Below are 26,806 nucleotides of genomic sequence, written 5' to 3' on the forward strand. Positions count from 1 at the left end.
TTGACATTTTTGCCCACAAGACATTCTGCATAACACAGCACTTGGGAGAGGTGGAGAAACAGCACAGAAGGAACACCAGTGACACAGCAAGGGTTTGAGAAACACAGAGCATCACCTGCTTGTACAGTAACTGCACAGTAGAGTGCTTTTCTCAAAAATATTTACTGCAGTAACTCTAAGAGAGATACTACAGACAGAAAATTGTTGCATTTGCATGAGACAGCACAATGCACAAATACCAAAATAATAATAAAAAAAAGAATTTGAAGATAAAAGCTGAAAGAGAGCTTCACAAAGACCATCTCTTGACTCTCTGCATCATGATTTACCTCCAGGGCTTTTTGAGGCAGACTGGTATACTTTGGTCTAGAAAAGGTATGATTTTTATTGTTACCTCAGTGTTTGTTCCAATGCTTCCCCTGAAATCTCTTCTTGGTCTTTAAGGTATTTTCTACATCCAAAGATTTAGTGCAAGGCCCTGGGCTGCAAGCAAAGGACTGCAGATAAATCCCCACCAGCCCTGGGTTAATCTGTGCACTCAAGCCTCAGCTGTGAGGCCAGACTCTACCCTCCCACCCTGTCCTGTGATCCTCTGCACCCGCGTGCCGAGTCCCATGCAGGAACGGTCACATGTTCATAGTTTGGGGGGAGATGTGTGAGCCCAGATCTGCACCACAGAGCTCACGGCCTGGGGACTGGGCATCCGAGCCCACGAAATACATAAAGACTCTATTTCTGTTAAGGCAGGCATTATTATACTCTCATTATATACTCTTATTATTCCCCTGCTTCAGGATTTGAAAAGTCTAAAGCAGACTGAACTTTAATTATGACAAATTAAAAACATCATCAATTTTAGTAACAATAGCAAAAAGCAGTTTTCTTTTTAGATGGATGCCCACTACAAAACCTTGGGAAAGGAGACAGCACTCAGCTGATGGTGTGCCTGAGCCTGCTCCCTCCTGCTTCCAAAGAGATGGGAATGCAAGAGAGGGAGGGAAAGGCATCAGCAATTTTGCAAGGCATGCTGGCTTTTGATGAAAACTGTACCGCATATTCAGGAAGAGACAGAGGAGGTAATCAAATCTGGTTATCTCAAAATCATTATGACCGGGTAGATTTTGGAGCCTGACTTGTTTGTTGGAATCCACCCCTCCAGCTCTCGCGTTTGAAATAGAACAGATGTGTAACATAACAGGAAAAAAATCCAGCTCTGTTGTGACAAATTCTTAACCAATTTTTTGGAAAGATTTAAAATAACAGTTTCTGTTGCGTAGGCTGTGATCCTGTTGACGTCCGTGCTCAGTTGCCCAGTACTTTCATATACATAAAACTAGACGTATTTTTGGTGGAAGGAAGCACTGTCAGTGTATCTGATTGGTAAAATAACTTAAAAATCACATTTCAACAGTAACTTCCAACTGCCCTAGAGCACGAGTTAATGAGATCACATGGAAACATATTGCAAACCAGGAAACATATTTTATACAAGACCAAAACAGTGGAAAAAATGTTAAATACACAACATAGTGGGGCTTCGTTCTGTGCACTTCACCTTTCTTGTTTGTGTTAGCGCGCAGGCACGCCGGGTGCCTCCTGACGGACCGCGGCACAGCGCCTACGGCCGCTTGCTGCAACGGAAAGATAAAAGCCTGTTTGGTCAAACTGTCCTATTCCTGCCCTTGAAGTCGTCGGCAAAACGCTGCCCCCGACACAACAGCCGAGGGCCGGCCTCTCTGATGAACACGGGCTACTTGGCTCTGCAGTGGGTGAGCATAAAAGGCTTTTTCTCAGTAAATGGGAGGGCTCTGAAGGATTTGCCTGGTGTTAGAAGTCTCCACCCCAGCTCTGAAAGGCAGTGAGTGCCTAACTCTGGGTGGCCAGACCCAAAGGAGTTGCTGCATTTCCCAGCACTGAATTGAGCTAGGGTCTTGAAAAGAACTTGGCAATGCAGAGGAGAGTAAGAATGATGGGGAAGGGGAGTGTGCTATAACATGAAGAGCCATGGACCACTCCACCTCAGTTTCGGGAGACAGCACATGGCAGAGAGGTGCTGGCTAAAGAAAGGTGAGACTGACAAGCTGAGAACCAGGGAATGCATTGCTAATTAAAACACCTCAGCTACACACTCACTGCTTTGAGAAAGGCAGCTTCACTGTCAAGAGCAAGACGCCAGGTGTGCTTGGGGAGGAGGAGGAAACGGGGTGACTGTCACAACCAGGGACTAGGAACAGCCTTTACTAACCCTTGGAAAGCTGAACTATTTTTCTGTACCACATGCTTCTGTATATTACAGCTTATAGAATACTCCAAAATAAAGTCTATGACAGAAAGAGAATGCAATGAACTCAGATTTCAGCTATTCTGTGCTGCTTCCTATCCAGAGCCCAACCAGTTATGATAAATAAATTTGACGAACAGATTGAACCACTATCAGCTGAAAAATTAGGTTTTCTTCTTTAAACGGAAGTAGTGGGGAAGACAGAAAAAAACAGAGTAACCGTCCAGCAGAGACAGAAAAAGATTAATAGACAGCCTTCAGATGAGCTGAAACACTTTCAGATAAGCTGAAATAATTCACAAAGGACCGTATTCTTACTTAACTTGTATTCACTGTGCACGAAGCATAAATGTAAAAGGCCCTGCAGCAGTCACCATAATAAGACCACATCCTTGTCCAGAAATATAAAAATACTGAGACATAATAAACTTCAAGTAAAGCCACAGGTTTGACAGCACCAAATTGTCCTGCTGCCTGAGCTTCTGAATGTCTGATTTCCAGACTGCCCAGCCTGGGGCTATCCCCTGGAAAGTGGATAACGGGTTACAACCTATGCATAGCCAGCTCCTAGAACAGCCTCTTTTACCCTTCAAGGCTTGACTCTTGGTCACATCACACCAACAACAGAGGCAGTGTCACAAGACAGTAAAGTGGGGTGAGTGGATGGGCAGATTGGCAGGAAACAGAAACAGGAAGGGGAAGGAGGAAACAAAAGCATGCAATAAAGATAATATTGGAATTGCCCTCTAAGTCAGGGTTCCTTACCTCATGTAGGATGTTGGAGATAGCGGCTTTGGTTTGGCCCACTGGTAGGGATGCTGTGGCACAGACAGGTACTGCTCGCAGAAGTTTCCTTTCCTGATGTGCTGAAAGCTGGAGAAGTCTTCTGGTGACAAGTCAGCAGTTGGCGATATGGTCCCATGATCCTCGCCAGCCGGTTCGGTTTTGAGAGTCATGGATGGGGTGTGATCAATGGCGGTCTTCCTCGACTTGATGGGAATGCCATCGTTCATATCGATGGTGCTGTCAGTGGTGAGGGCGTTGATGGCAGCGACGATGGCGGAGCTGGTGTACTGGTTTGTGTTCCCCAACCACGTGTCATCCGTGACACTCACCCGCGGTGAGTTTTGCGGAGAAGGAGTAGGGGAGTGGTGCGGGGAATAGGAGGTCTGCCGGCCATTGAGGCTGTACTTCCTCTTGTTGCAGGGAGACGGAGGCCTAGAGTTGCGAGCCCCCAGCCAGTTCTCCTCTGTGATGCTCGTTCTGGGAGACGTTGATGGAGAGTGCCTTGGGGAACTGAGCAAAGTACAGGCCACCATGCTGCGCTGGTAGCCCTCTTCTGTGTCGGTGGTCTTTGGAGAGACGCACGGGGACTGCCACGGAGAGGTCTGAGGTGACGTGTATGGATATGAATAGTTGGACTCATAGGAAGATGCTTCGGAGTTGCAGCTTCTGGAAGACAAGCTACTCGCTGGACTGAGGCAGGATGGGTCTCTATATGCCTCAATGTTCGGCAGGTTCAGAGTGGCAGTGGAAGGTGACCGCTTGGCGTTAGGGATGGCCTCCTCCACCTCATCGTGGAAAAACTGGTTGTTGTTATGATGCAATCCCATGTAAGACGTGATCTCAATTCTGGGGCTCTCCAGTGCTGGAGCTCCATTAGGTCTCATGTTTGGCGGCAGGTAGTACTCGGAGGCTCCGCTGTCAATGTGTCCTCCGTATCCAGAGGGATGGTTTGTCGATGGGACAACTGAAATGACGGGATTTGATGTCTGCAGGCCATGACATGGAGTTGACAATGAGGAATGTGCCACATTTAGAGGCAAGCCAGCATTTACATTTGAAGATGCATAATTATAGTGTTCTGGAAGAAACAAACAAACAACAAAGAATGACATGAGGTGCTGCACAAATTCACTCAGTAACATACCCAGCTGAAATGGAGGGACATGGCACAACACACAAAAGCTCAGCTGTGGTTAACAACCCAGCCCACAGGCATGCCATGCTGGGGAAGAGGTTGCAGACTTGCATCCTTGAAAATGCCACTAACTGAACAGAACAAGACAAGGTATCTTGGGATGGGGAATGTACACAGACAGAACTGGTCTTGAGTACATGGTTCTTTGGCAAACCTTCAGAGCAAAAAAGTCTTCAAACAACATTGTTTCAGGATTCTGGGAGACTACAGTATCCAAAGATGCAACTGAAGAGATATGTTTTTACATAAATAAGCCAAAATCCCTCCCTGAAAAGTTGGAATACACAAAAAACTGGACAAAAAACCAAAAAGTGGAGGCAGACTAAAGCAAAGAACAAGATCAACTGCATTCTGTTAAAAAAATTATACACAACCGAAATTTCCATTACAGCAAGTTTCCAACTGGTTCCAGTTAACTAGGATTTTGGAAAAAGATGGCTCTATTGATCTGCTCTGGTTTCTGGGACCACTTATCCTCCAGCCCAACTGGCAGAGGCCAGGTGAAGGATAAACATGGATGTCTCACTACTCAGTGACAGCTGAAATTCCACTGAAATTGCTGGTTATTGCGCACGTCACATTGAGTGCTGCCAGCAGCGCTCTCTGGCCCAGCTCTCCAGCCATTTAACAGTGCCGGGTGCACAAAAGCAAGAGCAGAGTTGAGCAGCCACTGTGGAAAACCTGGAAGGTGACAGCCTTCTGCCAATAGGCTCCCTGACCAAACACAGAGAACAATGTTCCCTTCACATGCCTTCATCCCTGCTGCTCTACAGGGACCAGTGTCACAAAGCTGGTCCACATGGGATCATCTCTGCCTTGTCTTGCTGTCTGCCTGCTGAAGGGACTCTTTGAGCTCTGCTCCCCTGTCCCAGGGATGCATATGTGACTCTTTTTGCCACCCAGAGATATGAGCAGGCTGTCTATTGGGGAAGTGGGCAGCCCTCAACCAAGGACAACATGCTCTGGTGCTCTGAGCTGTGGTGGGATGAGGAATCATGATCTTTATTCTTTCTGATATAGGGAGGCTCTGTGTCACCAGGACACATGACCCCTAATGCCAGTATCTCTTACTTTACTGGGAAAAGAGAGAGCAAAAGCTTTCTACCAGGGACAACTCCTGAACTCTGAGTCTGGGTACCACTGGTGTACAGGTTCCTCTCAGCAGTCTGAAAATGCACCCAGCTCCAGCTCCAACCCCAAACTGTGCTTGCAATGCATCAGCCTTCCCTGAGGTTTATTATGGCAGCAGCATGACTTTCCTGCAGGACACAGAGAAGCTCTACATCCCCCGTGGCCACAGCCAGTCCACACAGAAAACCTGCCCCTCTCTATCCCAGGTGGTAAATTCACTTGGCAGTCCTCTTGCACACCTTCCCTTGGAAGATACGGAAAGGCTGTGTTAATTACTGCACCTGCTATTCCCCAGGCGACCAGGGAGCTCTGCAAATGCAAACGAGCCTCTGAGCTGGTAACCAGCACAGCCAGCTATTCTCTTTCTCTTGTTTATCAGCTCTCTGGTGTCATCCACCTGTGATCCCATGCTCACCTTTCTGGCTGGCAATGGCTCCAAGGCAAACGGTACTTAGGAAAAATTAATGCGCTGTGGCAGCTTCACAGCAACTCCAGCTGATGTATGTCACAGCAGGTAACAGTCGGGAATGATGAGCAACAACAGCATTTGAACTTGCTCTCTAGTCTGCTCTCAGATACTGGCCATTTGCTCAGGAAGGGTCATTAAATTACACTGCAGTGTGCCACAAATAACACTGGATTATTCAAAACATGCTGAAGCTTCATGCTCTATTCAAACAGCCAGGGAGGCAGGAAATACAGCAAAAGAGGTACTACTTGACAAAATCCAACTGCATTGGTCACATCAAAGTGCAGATCTGCCTGGGGAATCAGAATCCCCTCCTTCCAAAATCAGTTCCCTTTTGTTGCTGCCCTGTAACTTGGCCACACCAACCCAGTGTCACCACAAGAACCACCACTTCCCTCCTGCCCTTCATGGAAAAAACCTTCAACATGGTGCAACAGTGGTAAGACCTTATCTGTTTCGGAAATTAGCTCAGCGAAAGGGCCTAGAGTAGTGCCTTCAGAGCAGCTTCAGCCCCTTCATTGCTTCCTCCAGCTCCAGAGGAAGGTGATGTCCATGGCACCACACTGCTGCTGAGACACTGACTATGCTCTCCTTCCACATACCCTTGCACTGGTGACATGGAACAGCTGGGAACCTCTCCCAGCCAGTCCCTACCATGCAGCTGGACAGCCCAGGCAGGGGACCGAGTGCCCGGCAGGCTGCCCCAGCTCTGCACCCACCAGGTGGGCTTTGCCACTGCTGACTGCAGAATCAGAGCTTTTAGATCCTGTATTAAAAATAAATAGGTAAACAAACAAAATAACTGGGATAAGTACTGTGAGCCCAGCAGTTTGTCCAAATTCAAATGCATGACTGGGGTGAAATTCAAACACTGCAGTCTGCTGGAGATCTGCAGCCCAGGCTGAATAGGCAATACAAAGCTCAGACAAGCCTTTGAAACCAGTTTAAAAAAAATTATTAAAAGACAGGCTCAAGCACTATGAGCAACAAGTTCCCTAATTCACATGACAAGGAATAGCCACTTCTAGAACTATTATGCATTTTTTTAAAGCCAACTTTTAAAGGGCCCAGAAAAATAACATCATACAACTCATACAATAGTACACAAAATAGAAAGATGCAAGATTCAAAGCCTTCCAAATGTATTTAGGTATCTTAACATTACAGGCAGCATGTAGAAAATATGTCTACCAAATATAAAAGCCTCAAAGGCCAGAACTAGGAACAAGACGGCGACCTCGGTTTGTGGGCTAAAACCCACAGCTACAATTTCTGAAAAAGCTCATTCTCCAAAACTTCCATATTTACAAAATTCCTCAAACACACATCTATAGTCAGCATTTATAACATGCCAATGTTTTCCTCACCAGAGAGAATGAGGCAGGTAGAAATGAAATGCTTCATCACATAATGTAGCTATGTAGGATATTTTGACAGTCCTGAAGCAAATGAAAGGCAGGTAATGCCTCTGCCATGGCGTCACTGTTATGACTATGATTCACAGAGGCACCCAGAACCAGTGTACTGACTATCAAGGCACATTTAACAGGGTATTTAAATATCCTGAGCCAAACCCCAGTTTCAGATAGACCAGTGCAGGTTTCTGTTCCAACAAATCCACACTTGAGTATAACTAGGACAAGAAATTGGACCCTTTTGAATTGTGAGCACACCTCCATTTCCCTTTGCAGTGGTTAAAAAGCTCCTTTTTTTCTGTACTTAATTTCACAAGCAAGCAAGTTTTATTTCTTTCTATCATTAATGGGCTGATCCTGCAAGGTACTGAGCACCACCGTTTTTTACTTACATACTTTAAATAGGAATGCTGAACACCTGCAGCTTGTAGGGTCCTTAGAGAAGATGATGGCTGTCTTACATTGCTCAAGATGTAGCCACATCTATGTTTGTGTTTAAATTTATGCTTTCAAAATTGCCTAATGGAGTTAAGTACTTTTCTTGGACTTGTACTTTCATACTTAATTTGCTTAGGCCCCTACACTTCAGACACTCAGGGGTCTAATCACTAGAACACTTACCTGAAAAGCTTGCTGCAAAACTCTAAAAAATGCCTTCTAAAAACTAAGAGCTCATAACAACTATTTGGACACGGATATTGTGCCAGAAAGGTGGGCAACTAGGGAGAGCTAGAAAGGTTCAAACACCTTCGCTCATATCCTGGCACGCTGTGTTAGGCAGGTAACGATTTGCAAACCTGCTAGAATTTACAGGCAAAAAGATAAGGCACAGAACAAACACAGCCGTACTCTGATGCAGCGTTAAGTCATCCACTTGTACAAGACCTCTTTACGGCGACCCGCTATCACCGACACTGCAGCGAGTTAACCACGCTGCAGGAAGCGGCAACCTTCTCTCTCTGCCGGTTCCAGGCTTGCTCGCCTCGTTTCTACCTCAAGCATTGCTTAAAGCCATAAAAACAGACAGCCGGACCGAGACACCAGAGTTGGGAACAGTTGCGACCCGTGACAAATTCACGCCCGTTATTTTTATTTGCGGATGACCTTCAAGCTAAACCCTGAGCCTAACTCCGGCTCACGGGGGGATGGGGAAAAGAGGCTGAAGTGAGTTTTCAACTGGCCCGTGTCTGCCACGGGCAAGACCCAAAGCCAGCGGACGAAGCCGTGCGAGCGGTCAACGGCGGGGTCCGGGCATCTCAAACAACTCCAAACTTCTAAAAACTCCGCACCGGCGGCCCCCCGACTCCTCTCCCTTGCACCTCGCTCGCTGTGCCAGGGCGCTGCCGGAGGAGCACTGGCCGCCCGGGCAGGGACTCTATCCCGCTCGCCGCTTCCCGGCGCGGCTGAAGCGACAAGCACCGCCCGGGCCGGGCCGACCTGTCCGGCCGGGATTGCCGGCTTCCCCGCCCGCTCCCCGCCAAGGGAGGAAGCCTTTCCCCTTCCCGAACGGGGCAGCGCAAGGAGGGCTCCCCGCAGCATCCCGCCGCCGGCACCCCCGGAGGTGCCCCGGCCGCACCGCCGAGACCCACCTCCACCCTCATCGCTGTGCTTGAACTCGAAGAGGAAATCGAAGTCAAACTCCTGCTCGGCCTCCACGCCCGTCATGGCTCTCGCCGCGACCCCCGCCGCGCTCTGGCACTCTGGCAGCGGTGGTGGCGCAGCCTCGGCCCGCCCCGTCGGGCTCGCCCCGTCGCGCCCGGACACCTGCTGCCGGTGGGCCGGGCTGCGAGGAGCCCCGGCACGGCGTGGGACGGCGGCCGCTGCTGCGCTCGGTAACGTGACCTCGGCCCCGACGGGCGGCCTGTCTCGCTGCCGCCGCCGCCGCCTCCGATCCGCCCTCCCGCCCGCTGTTGATGTTTCCGGGTCGATGCAAACAAGCGCGGTGCCCGGCCACCCCCCCCGCACCCTCCCGCCGGGGCTCTGCCCCCGCAGCGCAGCCCGTGCTCCGCGAGGAGCTCTGCCCCACCCGGGGGACCCGGCACCGGGGGGGGACCCCAGACCGCCGAGGGCTCGCCGTGGGCGGGATGGGGAGCCCGGGGGTGGGCGGGGAGCGGGACTTCACCTGCTCCCGATCGGCAGCAGCGGCGGGGGAGCCTGAGCGGCTCCTTCCGCGCTTCGGCGGGAGGAATGTGGGGAGGTAGGGCTGCTCAGCCCACTCAGGGGGGACACCGGCGTGTCCCCTCTCCGCTGACAACTGATAAATGTTTCTTCCGTGGGTGCCCACCACGCCGCGTCTGTGAGCCAAGAGGCTCCGCTTTCATTAATTTATTATTTATTTCACTTAGTCGCAGCACCCACTAGTGCCAGCTGCTATAAAAAGCGCAGTAAAGCGGGACTCGGAACGGTGCCGGCAGCCTCCGTGCGCCGGGGACGGAAAGGTCCTCTCCGGGCCGCCGCACACACCGGGAGGGCGCCTGCAAAGGGCTCCGGTGGCGGGGCGGGCACGGCTCTGCCCTGCCTGTCCCTCTTCCCGCTAGAACGGGATACAAACTAAGGCAAAGTAAATCAATACTTTCTTTATGTTTCGAGGTGCTTTACTGTCATGTTACACCGGGCCGGTCTAAAGGTCTCCGCCCGGAAAAGGGGCACCCGTCCTCGCCCGTCCTCGGCTCGGCTCCTCAGTTGCCGAAGCTTCAGGCAAGGTTTCAAAAGGAACAGGGTTTTTTTAGCAGTTATGGAAATAGTATTCTCTTATAAACTCAGGGAATACCATTTTCCAGGCTTGCGACCGAAATCTCCGTCCTAAACTGCCAGGAAAACACTTTTTTTTTTCCATCTGAGTCCATTATACTTTCCCCCCTCCTCGCCGGGACGAGCCTCGCTGCAGGCTGGGCTCTCGCAGGAGCCGAGCTGGGCTTTGCCCCGGAGGGGCCGAGAGTGCCGAAGTGCCGGGGCTGAGTCACCCGAGTGTGCTAAAGGCCTTGGCAGCACGGGAACCCCTCCCTATGCCGGCCCCGACCGTGATCGCCCCGGGGCTCCGGCTCAGGCCGCACCGCAAGGAGCGCCCCGCTTTACCCGTGCACGGCCCTCAGCCTTTTACTCCGGGCACGGATGTGCCTCCTGTCCCCTTGCGCAGGGCCTAAAGGCGGGACAGCCGCCTCGTCCCAGCCGCCAGGCCCCGGTTCCAGTAGTGCCACCCCTCCCTGCCGCCGCTCTGCTCCAGACGCCCATCGCCTGGAGTGCCCCGAAGGGGAGGCGAGGAGAAGCTCCCAAGTGCCTGCTGCCCTCGATTTCTTCGCCTCTCCCGCATGTGGTACCTGCAAGGCTGGTGAAATGTCCCACGCTATTTACAGACGGTTCGATTTGCCAGTGACACCAGTATTAGTGCTGTCGATGAAATATTTCGACTGGCACCCTTCCCGCGGAGAAAGAGGACAGATGTGCCATGCAAAGGTTAGAAACGAAGTAATAGCACTTGTGGGGACAGAGTAACAGAGGCCCTCCTGCTAACAGTCCAGATTGAAACAGTGTCATTGAACTGAGAAGAGCGAAAGGAGCGATGGGGGGCGGTGCGCCCCGGCAAGGCCATATCCGTGTCACCAGCCGCCCTTGCACGACCCACGGACCGATGCACCAGCTCGGCCACTGCCCACCCAGACTCTCCTTGGAGTTAACTGGAGTTGTTCCAACTCCATAAAGCAGGTTCAACAAGGGATGCATCAGACGGTCTGCTCCAGATGCAGCCCCCCAGCCTGAAGGCGAATTCGACTTGCCCACGGCATTAAACCTTGCATAAACACTGGCATTTTCAAAGGCAAAGGACTCCACACCTCGCTACTACCCAAAGAAAAAAAACGAGGTCCTCCCACAGGGACTCTTTGTGCATTTCTTCCCTGACTAAACAAGAAATAAAGTATTTTCTTTGGTTGTTGTCGTTTGGCAATCAAATGGCACCTTAATTTGCAGGCAGCAATCCTGACGCGCAGGGCTCCCCTACGTGTTTCCTGGATTGGGTCACACTTTCTGGCTGGACTCTTTTTTAGTCCCTTACAAAATATACCACCAGGGAAGAGAACTATCGGCGAGGGTTGGCACATTTTAACATAGGCATCAGAAATGCCACAGAAATAAAGAGGGGGGATTTTTTTTTTCTTTTACACGAGGCTGCTGAACGCCCTTTACGTCAGCTGCCTCTGGATATAGTTTTTACACTAGTAGAACACAAGTGGTGTATTCAGTGCCCTTGGAGCCCAGGGCATTGGAAGCACCGTGTGCGCAGCTCACGGATGTCTGAGTGTGCGACTGGCACGCCAGCCACTTCTATTAAATACAGTATAATTAACTTCCATCCCAAAAGGCTCTCCGCTTTACAAGCGGGGCCTCAGTCAGGGCTGCGCTTGTAGATTTCGCACTGGCAGAATCTTGTCAATTGCAATGAACCTCTAGGGTGAAAACAGCTGTGCAAAAATAAAAATAAATATTAAAAAAATAAAAATTAAAAGAGATGGGTCTTGAGCTCCCTTCCAGCTTTCCGGGGACAAACTCAGGGAATGGAGTCCCGTTGTCCCGCGCTGCGGAATGAACGCGGAGGACACGGAGAGCACCCCCCCCACTTCGCTTCCTCACAACTTTCTCTGCCCGGGACGTGCGGGCTCGCTGAGCCCTGCCCGAGCACCAGCAGAAACCGCCGGATAGGGAAGAAACTTGGGAGCCGGGGAACAGCCCGGAGGGGAGGAGGGAGCACGGCACAGGGCAGCCGCCGGGCCCGCAGCGGGGAGCCGGGAGCTGCCCCGCACCTGCCGCGGCGCGGAGGTGATGCCCGGCGGGGATGCCCGCGGGGCCCGCTACCGGGGCCGCTGCCGCAAGCAGCGGGAAGAGCCGAAAGTTTCGGCGGTAGGCGGAGCGGTGCTGGATGGCGATGCTCCGCGAGGAGAACAGTACCGATTGGCAAGAGGAGAGGGTGAAGTCGGTCCCCTCTCTAGCCAGACGCTACCCGTGGCAGGGCCGAGTTCAACCCGGAGAAGCTGCGCGCGTCCCGAGCTCCGCGGCCACCGCCTGTCCCTCTGGAAACTTTGCCGACGTGTTTTCAGAGCACTTTTCAGGGAAGGGGCAGAGAAAGAAGCCGTGATTCAGAGCTGGGACAGCGGGGCAAGAGCCCGCCCGGAGCCGAAACGGCGGCGGCAGGGCGCCCGCCCGCCGAGGGCGCGGGGTACGCGGGGCGGCAGAGCCCGCCTGCCTCGGTGTGCCGGGAGCGCCGGTACAGCGCCTGGCACTGCCCGGGACTCCTTCGTTTTCCCAGGAGCGTGGGTTGGCCGCAATGACGGGCTGTATACTGACCTCCCCTAAGTCAAACCCCGGGATGGGGAGGGAATCCCCGAGCGTGTGCCCCTGACCGGATCCCAGGCGCTCTCGCAGCGCCTCCGGGAGCGGGCCCGGGCCCAGGACCGGCGGGAAGCGACCGGGAGCAGCGGCGCGGCCGCGGCGGCGCCGTGCGAGAGGCGAAAGAGACACCTATTGGCAAGCGGCCGCCGGCGAGCCTCCGGGCCGCCGCGGGGAAACACCGGGGGACACCGCCGCCCGCCCGCCCTCCGCCCCACGCAGCGCCGCCCGTTACCTTCCTCCGCCGCCTTCATGGTGCTGCCGAGCGGGCGGGCGCCGTCCTGCGGGGCCGCCGCCGGCCTCTCTCTCCCGCTGGATGGGTCCCGCGACGGCGGCGCGGCGGCGGCCGGCGGGGCAGCGCTTGGCATCCACCCGGCGGGGCGGCGGAGCCCGGCGCCGCGCCCTGGGCCACTGCCGGCCCCTCGTCGCCTGTCCCGCCTGTCCCGCGCCCCCCCCCGCCCGCCTTCACGACCCGGTGACCGGGGCCGCGCCGCCCCCGGCGTAGTAGCCGCGCCCGCGGAGGCACAGGAGCTCGCTGCCGCCGCCCCCCCGGGGACGGGGCATGGAGAGGAGGGCGGGTGTGCGTGGGGACTTCGGAGGCACTGCCCGCGCTGAAGCGGCGGGACGGGGCGGCGGGCGCTGCCGCCCGCGGAGAGCTGCAGCCGGGGGACGGGGGCAGTGAGTGTGCGGAGCGGGGAAGTCTCGCTCTGACGCAGGGCTGCGCGCCCGGCGCCGCCTTTTTAAAGCTGGAAAACACCCCCCCCGCCCCCCCCCCCGCCACCTCCCTTCCCATCCCGGCCCCTCTCCCCGCCCCGGCCCCGTGATGTCAGCCGGGCCCCGGCCCCGCCGCCGGCGGACGGCCAGCGGGAGGCGGGCAGCGGCGGGCACCGACGGGCTCGGCCGGCCGGCCGCCCGCCCCTCCGCGGGGCACGGCGCCCGCCCAGCCCCGGCCCCGTCGCCACCGCCCGCGGGGTCCCCTCAGCCTGCGGCAGCCGGGTGCCCTCCTGCGGGAGAGCGGGCGGCGCGCCGGGGTCGCAAAGTGAAGGGGGGAAAGAAGGGAGACCGGGGAGCGAAAGAGGCAGGCAGGGAGAGGGGGAAGAAAAAAAAAAAAAAAAAAAAAAAAAAAAGGCGAGGCAGCCTCGCATGCTGAAATCATTATGTAAAAAATCGCAGGCTTCCCCCGCTGTGGAAATTTGGAAAAGAGCATCAACTGGCAGGCGAGAGAAAGGAAAATCCCATTCTGCTAAATTACTAACAGACCCGCGGACTCGGTTTCAGTCGCTGCAGATTTATTATTATTATTTATTATTATTCTGTAAATATCTCAGCAACACAGTTGTGTCTCATCCCTTCGTAGCGGCGAGAAGGAGAGATTTCCATCCCACAGCGACTCCTCCTCCCACCTCCCATCTCCGGGATGCCCCGTCCCGGCCCCCGACGCAGCCGTGATACCCCGGCCCAGGCGGGAGCCTCCCGGCCGGGAGCTGCTGAGAGGGACCGCGCCGCCCCCGCTCCCAGCGCCGCTCCCCTCGCCCCCCGCTCCCGCTCCGTCCTCTCTCTGCCCCCACAGCTGGCAGGAGGGGACCATTCCAAACTTCTGGAATGGGACATGCGGGGAGTTGGGGCGGCTTCGAGCATATCTGGTGTGTGAAGGGAAAAAAAAAGAGAATCATAAATCTAGTGCCTGACACCCATGTGTGGCTGGAAATAAACCCAGTATAAACGAAATCCTGTCTGCTTCTGGGGAACGGGAGCCCGCGGTCGGTTCTTCGGGGCGGGCTCCTCCACTGAAGAGCGGAGGAAGACGGTGCCCACCAAGGCGCGTGCCCACCAAGGCGCAGCACCTTCCACCGACCTCGGACGTTCCCTCGGGTGGGGAAACCCCGAAACCTAAACCAAAAGGGCCACGCTTTTCTTTCAAGGAAAAACGAACGGGAGAACAGAGGGAGGAAGGGGAAAACAGAAGGGGGAAGCCCTCAGCCCCCGGCGGCCTTTCCCGGCCTCCCGCCTCCCCTCAGGCACGCCGGGGCGCCGCCAGGGGGCGCCGCGGGGCAGGGAGGGCGCGGGGCGGCGCTGACAGAGCCCCCCCCCCTTCCCCTCACACACCCACCCCGACGGGGCGGCCCCGGGGCGGCGCTCGGGGGGCCCGCCGGGCCCGGGCCCGCGCCCACCGGGGCGGCTGCCGGGGCTGCCCGGCGCGGGGGGAGGCGGGGGGAAGATCCCGGCTGCTTCCCGGGAGGATGGGGCGGAGGCGGGCGAGAGCCGCGCTGCTCTCTGCGGGACTCTCCTTTCCTGCCGCCCCACCGCCCCCCTCCCCGCTCCCCGCCGAAATGACGGAATCCCCCGTCTGTTTCCTCCTGTTTAATGCCGTTGCCCGGACCACCGTGGCGCCGCTCCAAGGCCCCGCCAGCCGGCGCGGACAGGCGGCGGCGGCGCAGCGCGGGCCCCGCTGCCGCCCCCCGACCCCCGGCCCCGGCCCCGCCGCGCCGCTCCCGGCCCCGCCGCCCCCGCAGCCCCGCGGGGCCGCCCCGGGGCCGCCCCGCCTCCGCTTCTCTCGGCCCCGCGCCTCCTTCCCGCCTCCCCGAGTTTGTTTACAGCCGCTACTAGGAGAGACTGTTACACGGAGCTTATTTTGGGAGCCGGTGATGACTAACGAAGTTAAAAGGAGCTTAGAACAGAAAACAACCTTATTTTTAGACGGCTGTTGTTTCAGTGGATCATTGTAGCAAACGCGCCCCGGCGCTTCTAAAAGCCACGTCCCCGATGCCTGGTCTCTTGTCCCGTGCTGCCACCGAGGCTCGCACACCTGCTGGCCCTCTTTGCTTTGCTTCCCTACATCTCCTCCCTAAATCCTGCCTCTAAGTGCTACGGCCACCATCGGCCTTCATTATTTTGAACTTCAGGAGATTTTCTTTCAACAGAAGTAAAGACAAGTTAAAAAACGAGGGGAAAAAAGTTACGAAGGTATGCGGAGTACTTTTAAGTGACCTCTGGCACTGAGTTAGCAGGGACCAGTATCGGCCTCGCCTTTGACATTTGAGACGTGGCTGGTGATCTTGTAGGGCTTCTTCACCTCCCAGGGAAGATGCAAGAGGCAGGTCTCCACATCTAGCTTCATTCTAAGCAGCTCCCTGGGCTCCAGCATGACATGCTGACCATCACAGCCCACATGTGGAAGAGGTCAGCAGTGGACAGCAGGGATATGCTCCTGCTGCCCCACTCCCCATCACCCTTCTTTTCCCCGTGCAGGTATTACTGCATGCCAGTTCGGGCACTAAAATCAGACACAGGGCTCCCGCTGTCCAAATCTAGTCCCTCACTGACTGGTCCTAATTCCTTGCGGGTAAATCCCAGCAGAGCTGGTGGGACCTCAACAGGCTCTGCTCCACATGCTCCACACAGGGGTGTACAGGCATGCACCCCACCTAGAAATCCTCCCTTGTCACCAGTTCTCTGCTAGGACATGTCTCCCCCATCACTGCCACGCAGTGAGCCTTCTCCTGCTTATCCACAGGAATCCTTCTGCCGGGCCCTCTTCTTACCATCCACGTCTGCCACAGAGTTGTACGGGCTCCCTGGGCAGTCCCTCTCCATCCGCATGTCCCACAGCAAGAAGGGGGCGAGCTGCTGCTTCCCTTCCCCTTCACAGAGACGGCTGTCCTGGAAAACAAAGCGCTTGCTGCACTTAACCAGTAATTAGGTTAAACTGCTGCTCTGTTCTACACCTTTCCTCCGTGGCTGAGACAGCATACAATGGCTTGTGTGGCCTAGGTCACACTGAGAAACTCGTCTGTGTGGCTGCACATGGAGGCGATGCTCATGGGAAACAGTGCACTTGGTGGACTGCAGCTCTCCCAAGGGAAAGCAGCTGGACTGGGATAAGGGAACAGAGCAGGCCACAGAGCCTCTGCCTTGGGACAGAGCCTTTTCGGGTTCCCACCCATTTTCCACTGCCCTGTCAGTTTGTACTGCAGAAATCACAAGAAGAAAAAAATCTGTATGCTGTAGAAGGAGAGAGGGTAGGAGCAGAAAAGGAGCCTCCCCTCTCTCCTCCCCCAGACGTGCAGAGCAGTGCCCCAGTACTTCCCACCACTGGTGATTGCTGGGCTGGGCCCCCCAGTGCTGGAGGCCTCTGTGGATCCCACAGCCATGTTGGCATTCCCTGTGCAGCTTGGCCATCTGACACATGATTCCTCCCAGCCACAAACACCAGTTCTTTGCTCTACGAAGGAGCCAAATGATGCAGGCTTCAGTGGGCACTTTTGGACCACTTTTTACCCCTTCTTCTCATCTTTGCAAGCAAAGCATTAAATTTGTCCCCTGTTCTCAGCTCTTGCATGTAGTGTTGTCCTTTTAAAAAATACTGCAGAATATTTATACAGGATGTTTTAATCACCAAAGAGTCTGACTCGTGTTCGCTGGATTAGTTTCATATTATGTGAAGTTGTGTGAGTCTGTGCATTCCCTTCTCCATTTTCCTTTTCTCTCCTTTTCTTTAGGCCTCAGCAGTCTGGGAGGGATGGTTTGCATGAACCTTTGAACACAGTAGCCACAGTATTTCTCCAGGAATCTCTAATTCAACCAAAACTCCTTCGTTCTCACTCCACCAGAGGATTTAGGTTAGTAGTGCTCCACAACAGGCTGTGCCTGACTGGTGCCCTGCGTTACTTGCAAGACTTGGGGCAATTTTTTTCTTCAGGCTGTGTCCTGTAGAATGAAAACTTTCAGCTTTGTCTACACAAAAGTGTTTTAAAAGCAAGGTGGGAGGGACCCCCTCTCTCCAGTGTTTACCAATATCTAACATTTCCTTACAATAGCACACAGAATCTCATAATCCAAGATATGTATCAGACAAAGCCAACTCTGCTCTGCGTAGAATTTTTGTTCTGTTTTGGGCTTCTTGCCCTTGTATCCTTACAGCCTTTTATATCTGACATTCATAAAAGTGGCCACCTCCTTAGGGTCTGCATGCCCATCTTTTGGGTCTTGGCAGCTTCAAAAGCATCAGCATCTGTTCAGAATTTCATTCATTGTAACAAAAGATTTATAAGTCTTGAGCCTCCCTAACCAAGGCCCTAATTAAAGTCTTTCTAGTCCCCTGCTTTGAAAATTGCAACAAGATTTGCTGGAAACTGAGACAGCAGCACATGGCCAGTGTTTATGGCTGGTATGGCACCATTTTGAAAACCCATCCATAAACCTTTCAAACAAGGCAAGGAGCACACCTGAGCAGTGGCCAGCTGCTGCCCAGAGCTGGAAACTGGTGCAAAGACACAGGCTGGACTCAGCCTCCCATCCCCCTGACACAGCCTCTTTCGCCAGCTGCCAGAAATCATTTCACCACTTTTAAGGTGCATTGCACTTAGCAGGACAAATGCCAGAGGAGGAATTTTGTGTGCTTGAATAATGTTGTAATTTACCTTATAACCGGTCTCATTACGATGTTGAGTGCTCTGTTGATTTACCTGGCTTTTGATTTAGTGGACTCTTTTTAAACGACAGTTTAGGAACGCAGCCAGTGACTGCAGGCAAAGGACCTTAAACCTTTTTGGAGCTACAGTCATCTGTTCAGACACCGACTTTTTAAAATCAAGATAGACATCAGACAGCCGCAGCAGACCCATATACAGAAAACCGTGACTGAATTAAACTGAGACATTAGTTCAGAGAAATAATTTCATAATGATACATGCTGCATCAGTGCCCCTTTGTTTCCTTTTGAGTTTTACCCTTGCAAAAAGCCAAACTGTGGGCAGGTACAGGGCAGACTTAGACGCTGGCTGGGGTTGATGTGCACCATCCTTCCCGCAGCTGTCCCAGCTGAGGTGGATGCCAGCAGTTGGCTGAATTCCATCTCTGTTGTGTGACCCCGGGCTCTCACCATGGTGATTCAGGAACTCTCTTCACATGGCAAAACAGCCATCAAAAATGAAAACATCAGTGCTTTGCATTTCTTCCTGGGCTCTGCTGATGGAATTTGCAATGCAGGGTAGCTAAAAAAAAAGAGCCTGTCTAACTTTCTATTTGTACTTGTGCAGTATTGTCAGATTTGCAAAGAAACGGTAACAAGGTTTGGTACCAGGTGTTGTATTTTACCTCTGGAAATACTTAAAGTTTCAGAATTCCCCAGTTTCTGGTACAGGGGGTGGCAACACATTTTTTGCCTCATTCAAAAGTACTTAATGAGGGAAAGGCTCATTGGGTACACAGGAACTCAAGCTGGCAGCAGAGCAGACCCTTTCCTTGGGAAGGGAAACATCAGATTTACGATGTCTGTGGCAGACTGGGACCTGTGGTAGGGATCAGTTCCTGCACACTGTGGGGATGGCGGCTTTCACCTCATCCATCCTCCGAGGCACAGGATCACACCTTCATTTTCAGGCAGTGCAAAGCATTTTTTTCTCCCAGATGTCTATGTTTCATCTGAAGGAGCAGAATTGCTGCAGGAGACTTCATGGAAGCAGGGGCCCAGGAAGATGGACACAAAGCTGGGCTGTTGGCATGTGCATGTGCTTCACTAAGCAGCCCAGGGGCCAGTGGTTGAGTCTGGATGGTCATGAGTCAGAAAAGGCTGCACATGCCCTCCCAGTGCAGAAGGGACTCCTTTCCCTCTAGCCCATAAACTCTACATCCCCTGGAAATTCTGTTTTACTGACAGGCTCCTGTAAGACCTTCTCATTCCCTCTGCCAGTACTTGGTCCCCGAGAGCATCTCCCCCCACAGCCAGAGGAGACCTAGACTGAGCTGATTTACTCCAAAGGCAGCATGTCTGGAGCTGTGCTCGCAACCAAGTGCCCTGTGAGCCTGAACACGTGCTCAGCCACCTTCACTTCCATGCATCTGGAAGCATCTCCTTTTAGATCCAAGGTTCCTTGTCCCAGTGCACACAACAGGGCCAGCAGTGAAGTGCCCTTTGTAGCCTTCCTCTCTGTACTGGGGACCAGCCTCTTTCATACTTCAAGTTCACTGCTGGGAGCGCCTTCACTGCCACATGGAATGAATGACCCGATGTGAAGCCCTGGATTCCCTGGCTGCAGCATGAGCCCTCTTTTCCAATATCTCAGCTGCACTATTACTTACTTGTCAGATTGCTGCTATTCCTACTGCTTCTCAGCACCAGCAGTCTTTGCCTTCATTAGTTTCCTCCTGCTCTAGTTCATTAAACCTGCATTTAAATGTGCTATTGGTTCTCCCTAAATGAATAACCTTCCATTGTGTAATATTGAATTCCTTTGTATTAGCCTGTTCCCCCCAGTGTCTCCAAATCCTCCTATAGTCTAGTACGTTCCTGAAATTTATCAGCAACCTCCCCTCCTATCATGATGTCATCTGCATCTGGACACCCGGCGCATCGCGCCAGCCTCGGACTCATTTGTGTAAAACTCTTAAACAGAGCAAGTCCCGGCTCCGAGCCCCAGGAGATCTGCCCTGTAAGCTCTCTTCTGGTGCATGGTGCTCTTTATTGCACTTCTCTCTTCCCTAACCCAAGTTTATCCTCCTAATATTGATACTCCAATACTTGTATACATTTTACTGACCTCATTTTCTTAGGCAGAGTCAGTAACCTTGTTAAACTCCAGCAAACACAAAATCATTGCTTTAAACTTTTCTGGGCTCACCTTCACAAACTTTATGAATAGGATTTGGACTACTCTAGCAGCAATTTTGACTGTGGCCCCGTGTGCCAGATGCTTGCATATATCAGTCCCTGCTCCCCCTTTCCCCTGTGCTTGTTGCATGATAGGGTAACTCAGGGGATGAGAGTGAGAAATGAAATATTTTCCAGGTGATGAAATATGGTGCCAAGGTTTTATTCCTTCACTTGTGGCTGTGCCCTGTTGAGGATCATCCTTTACACTTGATATAAAGTAGGTAATGAATTACAGTCCAATGGTGTAAAGAAATATACTCTCCTCTGCTATTATTTTCAACAAGCTTTGAGCAGCCCAGCCTTTCCAAAGACAGGGGTCTTGGACAGGAATGAAACTCGGACCTTTTCAACCTAAAAAATGAAATGATAGGAACTGTGTGCTATTGGATATGAAGGGTTATAATGGAGACAGATGTCTCCAGCTGTAATGTACTACTCCAGCAGCAATGGCAAGGTTCTGATACAACATTTAGTGGTGCCAAGGTCACAGCTGAGCTGCACTAGCTGTGGAATCAGGGGCACGTTGGTGGCAGGCTGACTTTGATCCCAACACCCAGCATGACTTTGTGCTATCCTGCCTACTCTGGCTGTCCAGGGATGCCACTGACCTCAGCCAGTTCTGGTTTCTCACAGAGATGCCCCATGGATGGAGACTTTCTGAGAAGCACTTCAGTCAGCTTGGCAGAGATAGAAGCTTTTCTTTGCCAGAGGGATCTTGAAAGGCTGGCAAGAGATTGGGCTTTTAACATACACCATTTTCACAGCTTGAATTTTGTCTCTCTCATTCTTTTCACACCTTACTCCATGCACAATTAGAGTTTTCTTTACTGGGGTGATTTGATGGAGGGGACCAGCAACCTGAAAAGGATTGCCAGACTCCTGTAGTTTGGTCAAGGATGGGTTTGGTTGTTTGTGTACCAAAATGACGTGCAAGCCCAAAGCCTTTGTTCCATTAGAAGCATTCCTGTTTTGTGACATCCCTGCATGCTGAAGTAGCTATCTTGAAGAGCAAATACTGAAAATTAAAATCTTCTTGAGTCAAGCTTCCTCATTAGCAGTCTGCCTGGCTAGACTCTACCTTATTATTTTTTGCTGGTGTGTAGCTGTAAAGAGAAAACCAAGGAGAAAAATAGGCAATTAAAATGCATTAAATTGATTTCTAAATGAGTATGCAGAACCGGAAAGTCCCAGGAAGAACCCCATCTCTTCTTTTGCATCTGTTGCTGTATGTGAGAGTGCAAATTCACTAGCAGCTAGAACAAGACACATTTGCAAACATTAGGAGGGTTAAACTTCTATCTAAGAACCTTTAGCTGAGTCTCTGAAAACTAAATGTGTTAAGTTATTGGAGTTGCTTGGCATGCACTGTGGAGCAGGACCTTCCAAAAGCCATGGAAAAGTTTTTTTCAGGAGGAACACAGCCCTAGCAGTCCAAATATGAGACTCTCCCCTCTGCAAAGCCAGAGAATCCTTTTCCTCATTGCTAAGAAAAATGCCAAAAAGCACCTCATGACTCTTCTGCTCTAAATGGTGCTCCGGCACAACAGTGAAACCACGAGTGTTATGAAACCCCACAACCTCCCAACACCAGACTGTGTTTGCACTGTGCCTCAAGTCTCATCAACAGTCTTCTACATCAAGTTAATGCAGATACATTAAATGCAAGCCTGGAACAGTTATAGAAAACCATGAAGATGATACAAATGTCAGTAATTTCACGATTACAAGCCGCACCGTTTTGACCAAAATTTTGCTCCCACACCGGAAATGCGGCTTACACTCAAGAGTGGCTAATATATGAATGATTTTCTGACATTTCCAACCCCAAAAGTGCAAACCGAGTCAGTGCAAACTGCCAAGTCGAGCACCTGCCGGTAAAACTCAGCATTTACACGATTGTTACAAATTGGTTACTCTGTTGCGCGGCGGGTGGAGCTGGCTACGTGCAGGCAGCACAGAGTGGGGGAGAGGCGGGGGAGCTCCCTCCTGCTGGCCCCACGGCTCGGGGGGAGGCAGGGGGCTCCCATCCCCTCCTGCTGCTACCGCCGTGGGTGCCAGCAGGCTCCATCCCCACCTCCCACCACTGCCACGGATGCCGGCGGGATCCGTGCCCCCCCTGCCACCACGGTGCAGTGCCAGGCCGGGGCAAGAGAACCCAGTGGCAGCGGTGGCTGGCCCCGAGCGGCCCCGCCGAGCAACAGCGCTGAGCTGGGCCACCTGGCCCCGTCGGCAGGCCCGAGCCCTCACGGCCCGAGCCGAACCAGTAATCCTGGCCATCCCACGATTCTGTTACTATTTGGCAACTTTGTTACACGCGGGTCCTCGCTGCGAACGACAGAACGGCTTATAATTGGGTGCGGCTTGTGTATGGACAAAGAACGAAATGTTTGCCAACACCCAGAGATGCGGCTTATAGTCAGTGCGGCTTGTAATCGTGAAATTACTGTAATCTTTTCTCCTTTGCTTCCAGGACTTTCATTACGATCTTCCTTCCAAGAGTCCAATTGAATTTATTTTCAGATTGCTTTTTGAGCACACTGAGTATGAAATTAAAAGCTATATTAAACTATGAAATTAAAGAAACCTCTTAACTGTGGTGTATGAGAAGGAGGCTGCCCACAGATGTGTGTGTAGTGCAAGAGAGAACTGCACGGACAGAGCTGTGCAGACAGGAACGCCTTTGTTAAGCTATGAGGCAGAGCAATGGCAGAACAACCTCCCAGAGCTGGATCTATCTACCAGGCTGATTCTGGGAAAGGCAGGTGTGAAAAGACAGACTAAAGACTGGGGCTGAAAATTGTTTCATGGAATTGTTTCACAGAAATTGCCTTTGGGGCTTCAGCTGAAGAATCTGTCACCCCAGGTGAGTCTTTGAGGTGAAAGCCACTTGTGTTTACTGCTCAAGGGCTGTTGCCTGCTTGCTGCCCAGCACTGATGCCCTGAGCAGTCCACAATGCAATTCTCGTGGTGTTTCTCAAGTTACATGAGTCAAAGCTGTCAAGTCTGGAAGTCTGGGATTTGGCTCCAACTTTCGCTGGCTGCACTCCAATTTCACTGCAGACCAATTTCACAGAAGTGGCCAGCAACCTCTAGCAGTGCAAAGAAAAGCCTTTCCCACCCACTGAAGCTTCTCCTCTCCCCCACAGAAAGCTCCTTCACTGGTTGCTGGGCTGCAGAGCTCCAGCAGTACCCAGACCTGGGACCTCCTACACTGTTCTTGGAGTGTCAACAGGTACAGAGTGACCCACAGGATAAGGCAGACTGAGACCTCAGAAATGGGCATATACACACTCAGGAGTATCCCCTCCGTTTGGGGTTCATGGCTAGCTAGACTTGGAGACCTCACGGAAAAACTTTGTCTGACAGAGGCATTTGAAGGGTGACCACTGCCTGGGTACAAGGCCTATTGCAAGATTTCTTATATCCTGGGAGTGGCTTGGATGATCAATATTTAGGGCTGGTACCAGTGGCAGATCAGAGGAGGGTAAAGGCAGGGGAGTAAGAGATCCGTTTGGGATAATTATGGAGGGGCCAAAGCATGGGCTCACATTTTAGTGCTGAGAGTCTTTCAGGGATGTTGTTGTGAGGGTGAGTAGAGCAGGAAAGGGCTACCAGAATGCTGGTTCAGAGACCACACCACAAGGCAGAGCAGCCCTGGGGAGTTCATTGATGCAGAAGTGGTGAGGAGACAAGTGTCTTGCTGAGATGAAACATCCTGTCCTGCTAGGAGCATGGGATCGTGTTGCTTCTGATGCTTGGCACTACTGGTTAGCAAATCTGGCAAAAAGTGGTTAATGAGAGCCCCGACACAAAGTCAGTCCTGATCCAGCTGCCTCCACCATCCAGACATTATCACAGTAAACACTTTGTAGTGTAGTTTCCTTTAAAGGACTTTTTCTCTTCCCTTCTCCCAATTAAAATTTAATAGAAAACACAAACTTGCCTCAGAGGGCGAGGGTTCTGAATGCCCAAGACTTTGGTTTGAAGCTAGCTTGGATAGACTGCTGGCAGAAACCCTTTCACCTTTCAACCCCCACACTGGTAAATAAATTAGCCTGTCCCTGGGACTGCGTCCTCAGTAGCAGCACTTGCAGTGATTGTGTTGGACAGTGACTGAACTGGAAAGAAACCCTTTCCATAACTGATTTTTGTCTCATCTGAAAAAATTTAAGACTAAACCGTTCAGGAAACTTTTTTCTCCCATACTGTGGAAACAGTTTTAGAAAACGAGTACCTTGAAAGAAGGAATTTTTTTCCCTTGGTTGTGGTGACCATGAATGTGGAATTTTACTTATTTGTTGGCTTGCACCGCCCTCTTCTGGCATGTACAAAAACACCAGCTTTCACAAGACGCTTGCCCTTGGAAATAAACTAGTAAAGCAAAACCCCCCGTGTTTATTGATGTTGACCCTTATCTACTTAAACTCATCAATCATTCAAACTGGAACCGAGCCCATCTTCGGAAAGCATGGATGCTGAATGGCAAGGGAAACGATGCAGGTACTGCTTCCCACTGGGTGAAAGGGGCTGGTGGCTGTGAAACTGAGTTGGCATGGAGAGTTTGTAGACGTTCTCTCCCCACCGCCTGGCCCCCTAAAACGAGTTTACAGCTATTTCAGTCATAATGCTGTGCTAAGAAGCTTCAATTCTATCGCTTGAGTTCCACACTAATTCCTTCGGACAGTGCTGGCCATGCTTTCCCTGGACGAGATGAACAGCAGGAGTTGGAGCAGTTCGCGGGCTGGAAACCAAGAGCAGATTGCCGGGGAGCTCCCGGGGCAAGGGAGAGGGCGGAGCAGCAGGGCACCTGTTCAAACCTGTACCCAGACGCAGCACCAAGGCAGAACTGTGAGCAGGACTGAAGCCCCTGCACTTGTATCTCCTCTACTCGGAAGTGCACATATTTGTGTAAGAATGCAGTAATCTGGAGGATGAGAAGAAAATTAGTGATGGGTACAGAATAACACCAAAGTTAACCAGATAACTTCTAGAGTAAGCATGTCTGAATATAGCAAAAATTCACACTTCATTTTAATGTAAGAAATTTCAAATCCAAGTGAAGCAGTCACTAAGGTGATGTACCTTGACAAAGAAGATGATCAATCTCAGGTTAAAAGTGAAGAAGTTCTTCCCTTATGCCATGTGTACCTATCAAGCCCCCACATGTCAGAGATTTTAAATCAGTGAATTACTACCTTGATGAAAATTCTACCCCCTTCTAAGAAAAAGGTAACATTTATTTCTTCCCAAGTCATGTTAGGACATCCTAGGACCTTTCTCCTTACAGACCAATCCTAACTCTATCACTTCACTCTCACCATTACTTGTATTTTCTCACTTCCATGCATTCTCAGTGGTGGCAAAACTTCTTCCTTTGTCAGTCTCTTAATGAGTACAGGGGGTCTTTCTCTCTCTCTGAATAACCTCTATCGGTATCTCCAGCATCCTACTTGGCTCCATAATATGATACCAAAACCAATTATCTATTTGTTGCTCATGTACTATAGTTTATTCCCTTCCTGCTGATCATTTTGGTTGCCCATCTTAAGATTAATCAAGAGACTGAAGGTCTGTATAGTGAATATTTAGCATTTTTTTGGAAACCAGGCTCCTACTTACAAAACAAACCTCTTTAAAAAAATATCATTTAAAATCACCAGTCACTTCTGGTAGAATAGACTGGGAATAGAAACTGTTGCATGGGTAAAACACTGGAAATTATTAACTTTCCCCCTTGACTCGCCTCACATCTCAAGTTCTCAGTTCCTGCCTCAGGTTTTGATATTCTCATTGAAATTTGTGTAATATGAAGGTGATTAGCTGCTGTATTTCAGACTTGCAAGCAGCTCCCATTTTTCCTTTCTCTTCTTAAGAGATAAAATTCCCACATTTTTTATGCCTGGGAAAAGTATCAAACCAAAAAAGGAGGGACACAAAGTAGAAGAACTGTGAGATGTCTGTCTCAAACAGGACTGTCAGGTAACAAGAAAGACTATAGAGAAGCCTTTGTTTTTCATGTTTTCCTTGAGTTGCTGGAGGGCTCTATCTGGTGTCTTCCTTCGAAAATTTCTTCCTTACTGCCAGTATATACTAGCATATACTGAATTCAGGTTGCCTGAAAGCAGTTCAGCCACAAGCAGCTGCCTGGTCATTCTCTTCACATGATCATCAAATGAGTCTCTCTCATGGAATTTGTGTCCCATCTTTAAAAATAAATACAACACAAATAAACGAGGTCTTGACTGTAGTCACCAACCCTGACCCACATGTAGATGTGACTGTGCTTGAGTCAACAGCTACAAGATCAGCAGGCTGCAATTTCAAAGAGGCCCCAGACACCCAGGTTACTCAGAGGAAGGTGCTGATGAATAGCTAGGGCAAAGACATGGCCAATCAAATAATCAAAACACAAACAAGATGGTTTGCAGGAAGACTGAGGGAGATCATTTATCTAGGGTGATGCCAAGTGACTTGCTGTGAGTGCGGGGTCAAAGGAGCA

At 51.6% G+C, this 26,806-nt stretch overlaps 1 protein-coding gene across 3 annotated transcripts in view; it reads right to left on the bottom strand.

Annotated features, from left to right (window-relative positions):
* The window catches only part of NFATC1 (nuclear factor of activated T cells 1), a 110,182-nt gene extending 97,158 nt beyond the window's left edge, over positions 1 to 13,024 (bottom strand). For 2 of the 3 annotated variants that reach the window (XM_033080426.2, XM_033080418.2), the window contains exons 1-2: positions 8,867 to 8,942; positions 3,047 to 4,145 (exon numbers count right to left, since the gene is read on the bottom strand). In XM_033080426.2, the coding sequence (XP_032936317.1) occupies positions 3,047 to 4,145; positions 8,867 to 8,942 (1,175 nt within the window). Of the gene's footprint in view, positions 1 to 3,046; positions 4,146 to 8,866; positions 8,943 to 12,891 lie in introns of those variants that run through there. The other variant, XM_033080408.2, reaches the window with a different exon arrangement.
* Between the last annotated feature and the right edge of the window lie 13,782 nt (positions 13,025 to 26,806).

This window comes from Catharus ustulatus, chromosome 1 (assembly GCF_009819885.2).
Source record: "Catharus ustulatus isolate bCatUst1 chromosome 1, bCatUst1.pri.v2, whole genome shotgun sequence".
Taxonomy (NCBI): domain Eukaryota; kingdom Metazoa; phylum Chordata; class Aves; order Passeriformes; family Turdidae; genus Catharus; species Catharus ustulatus.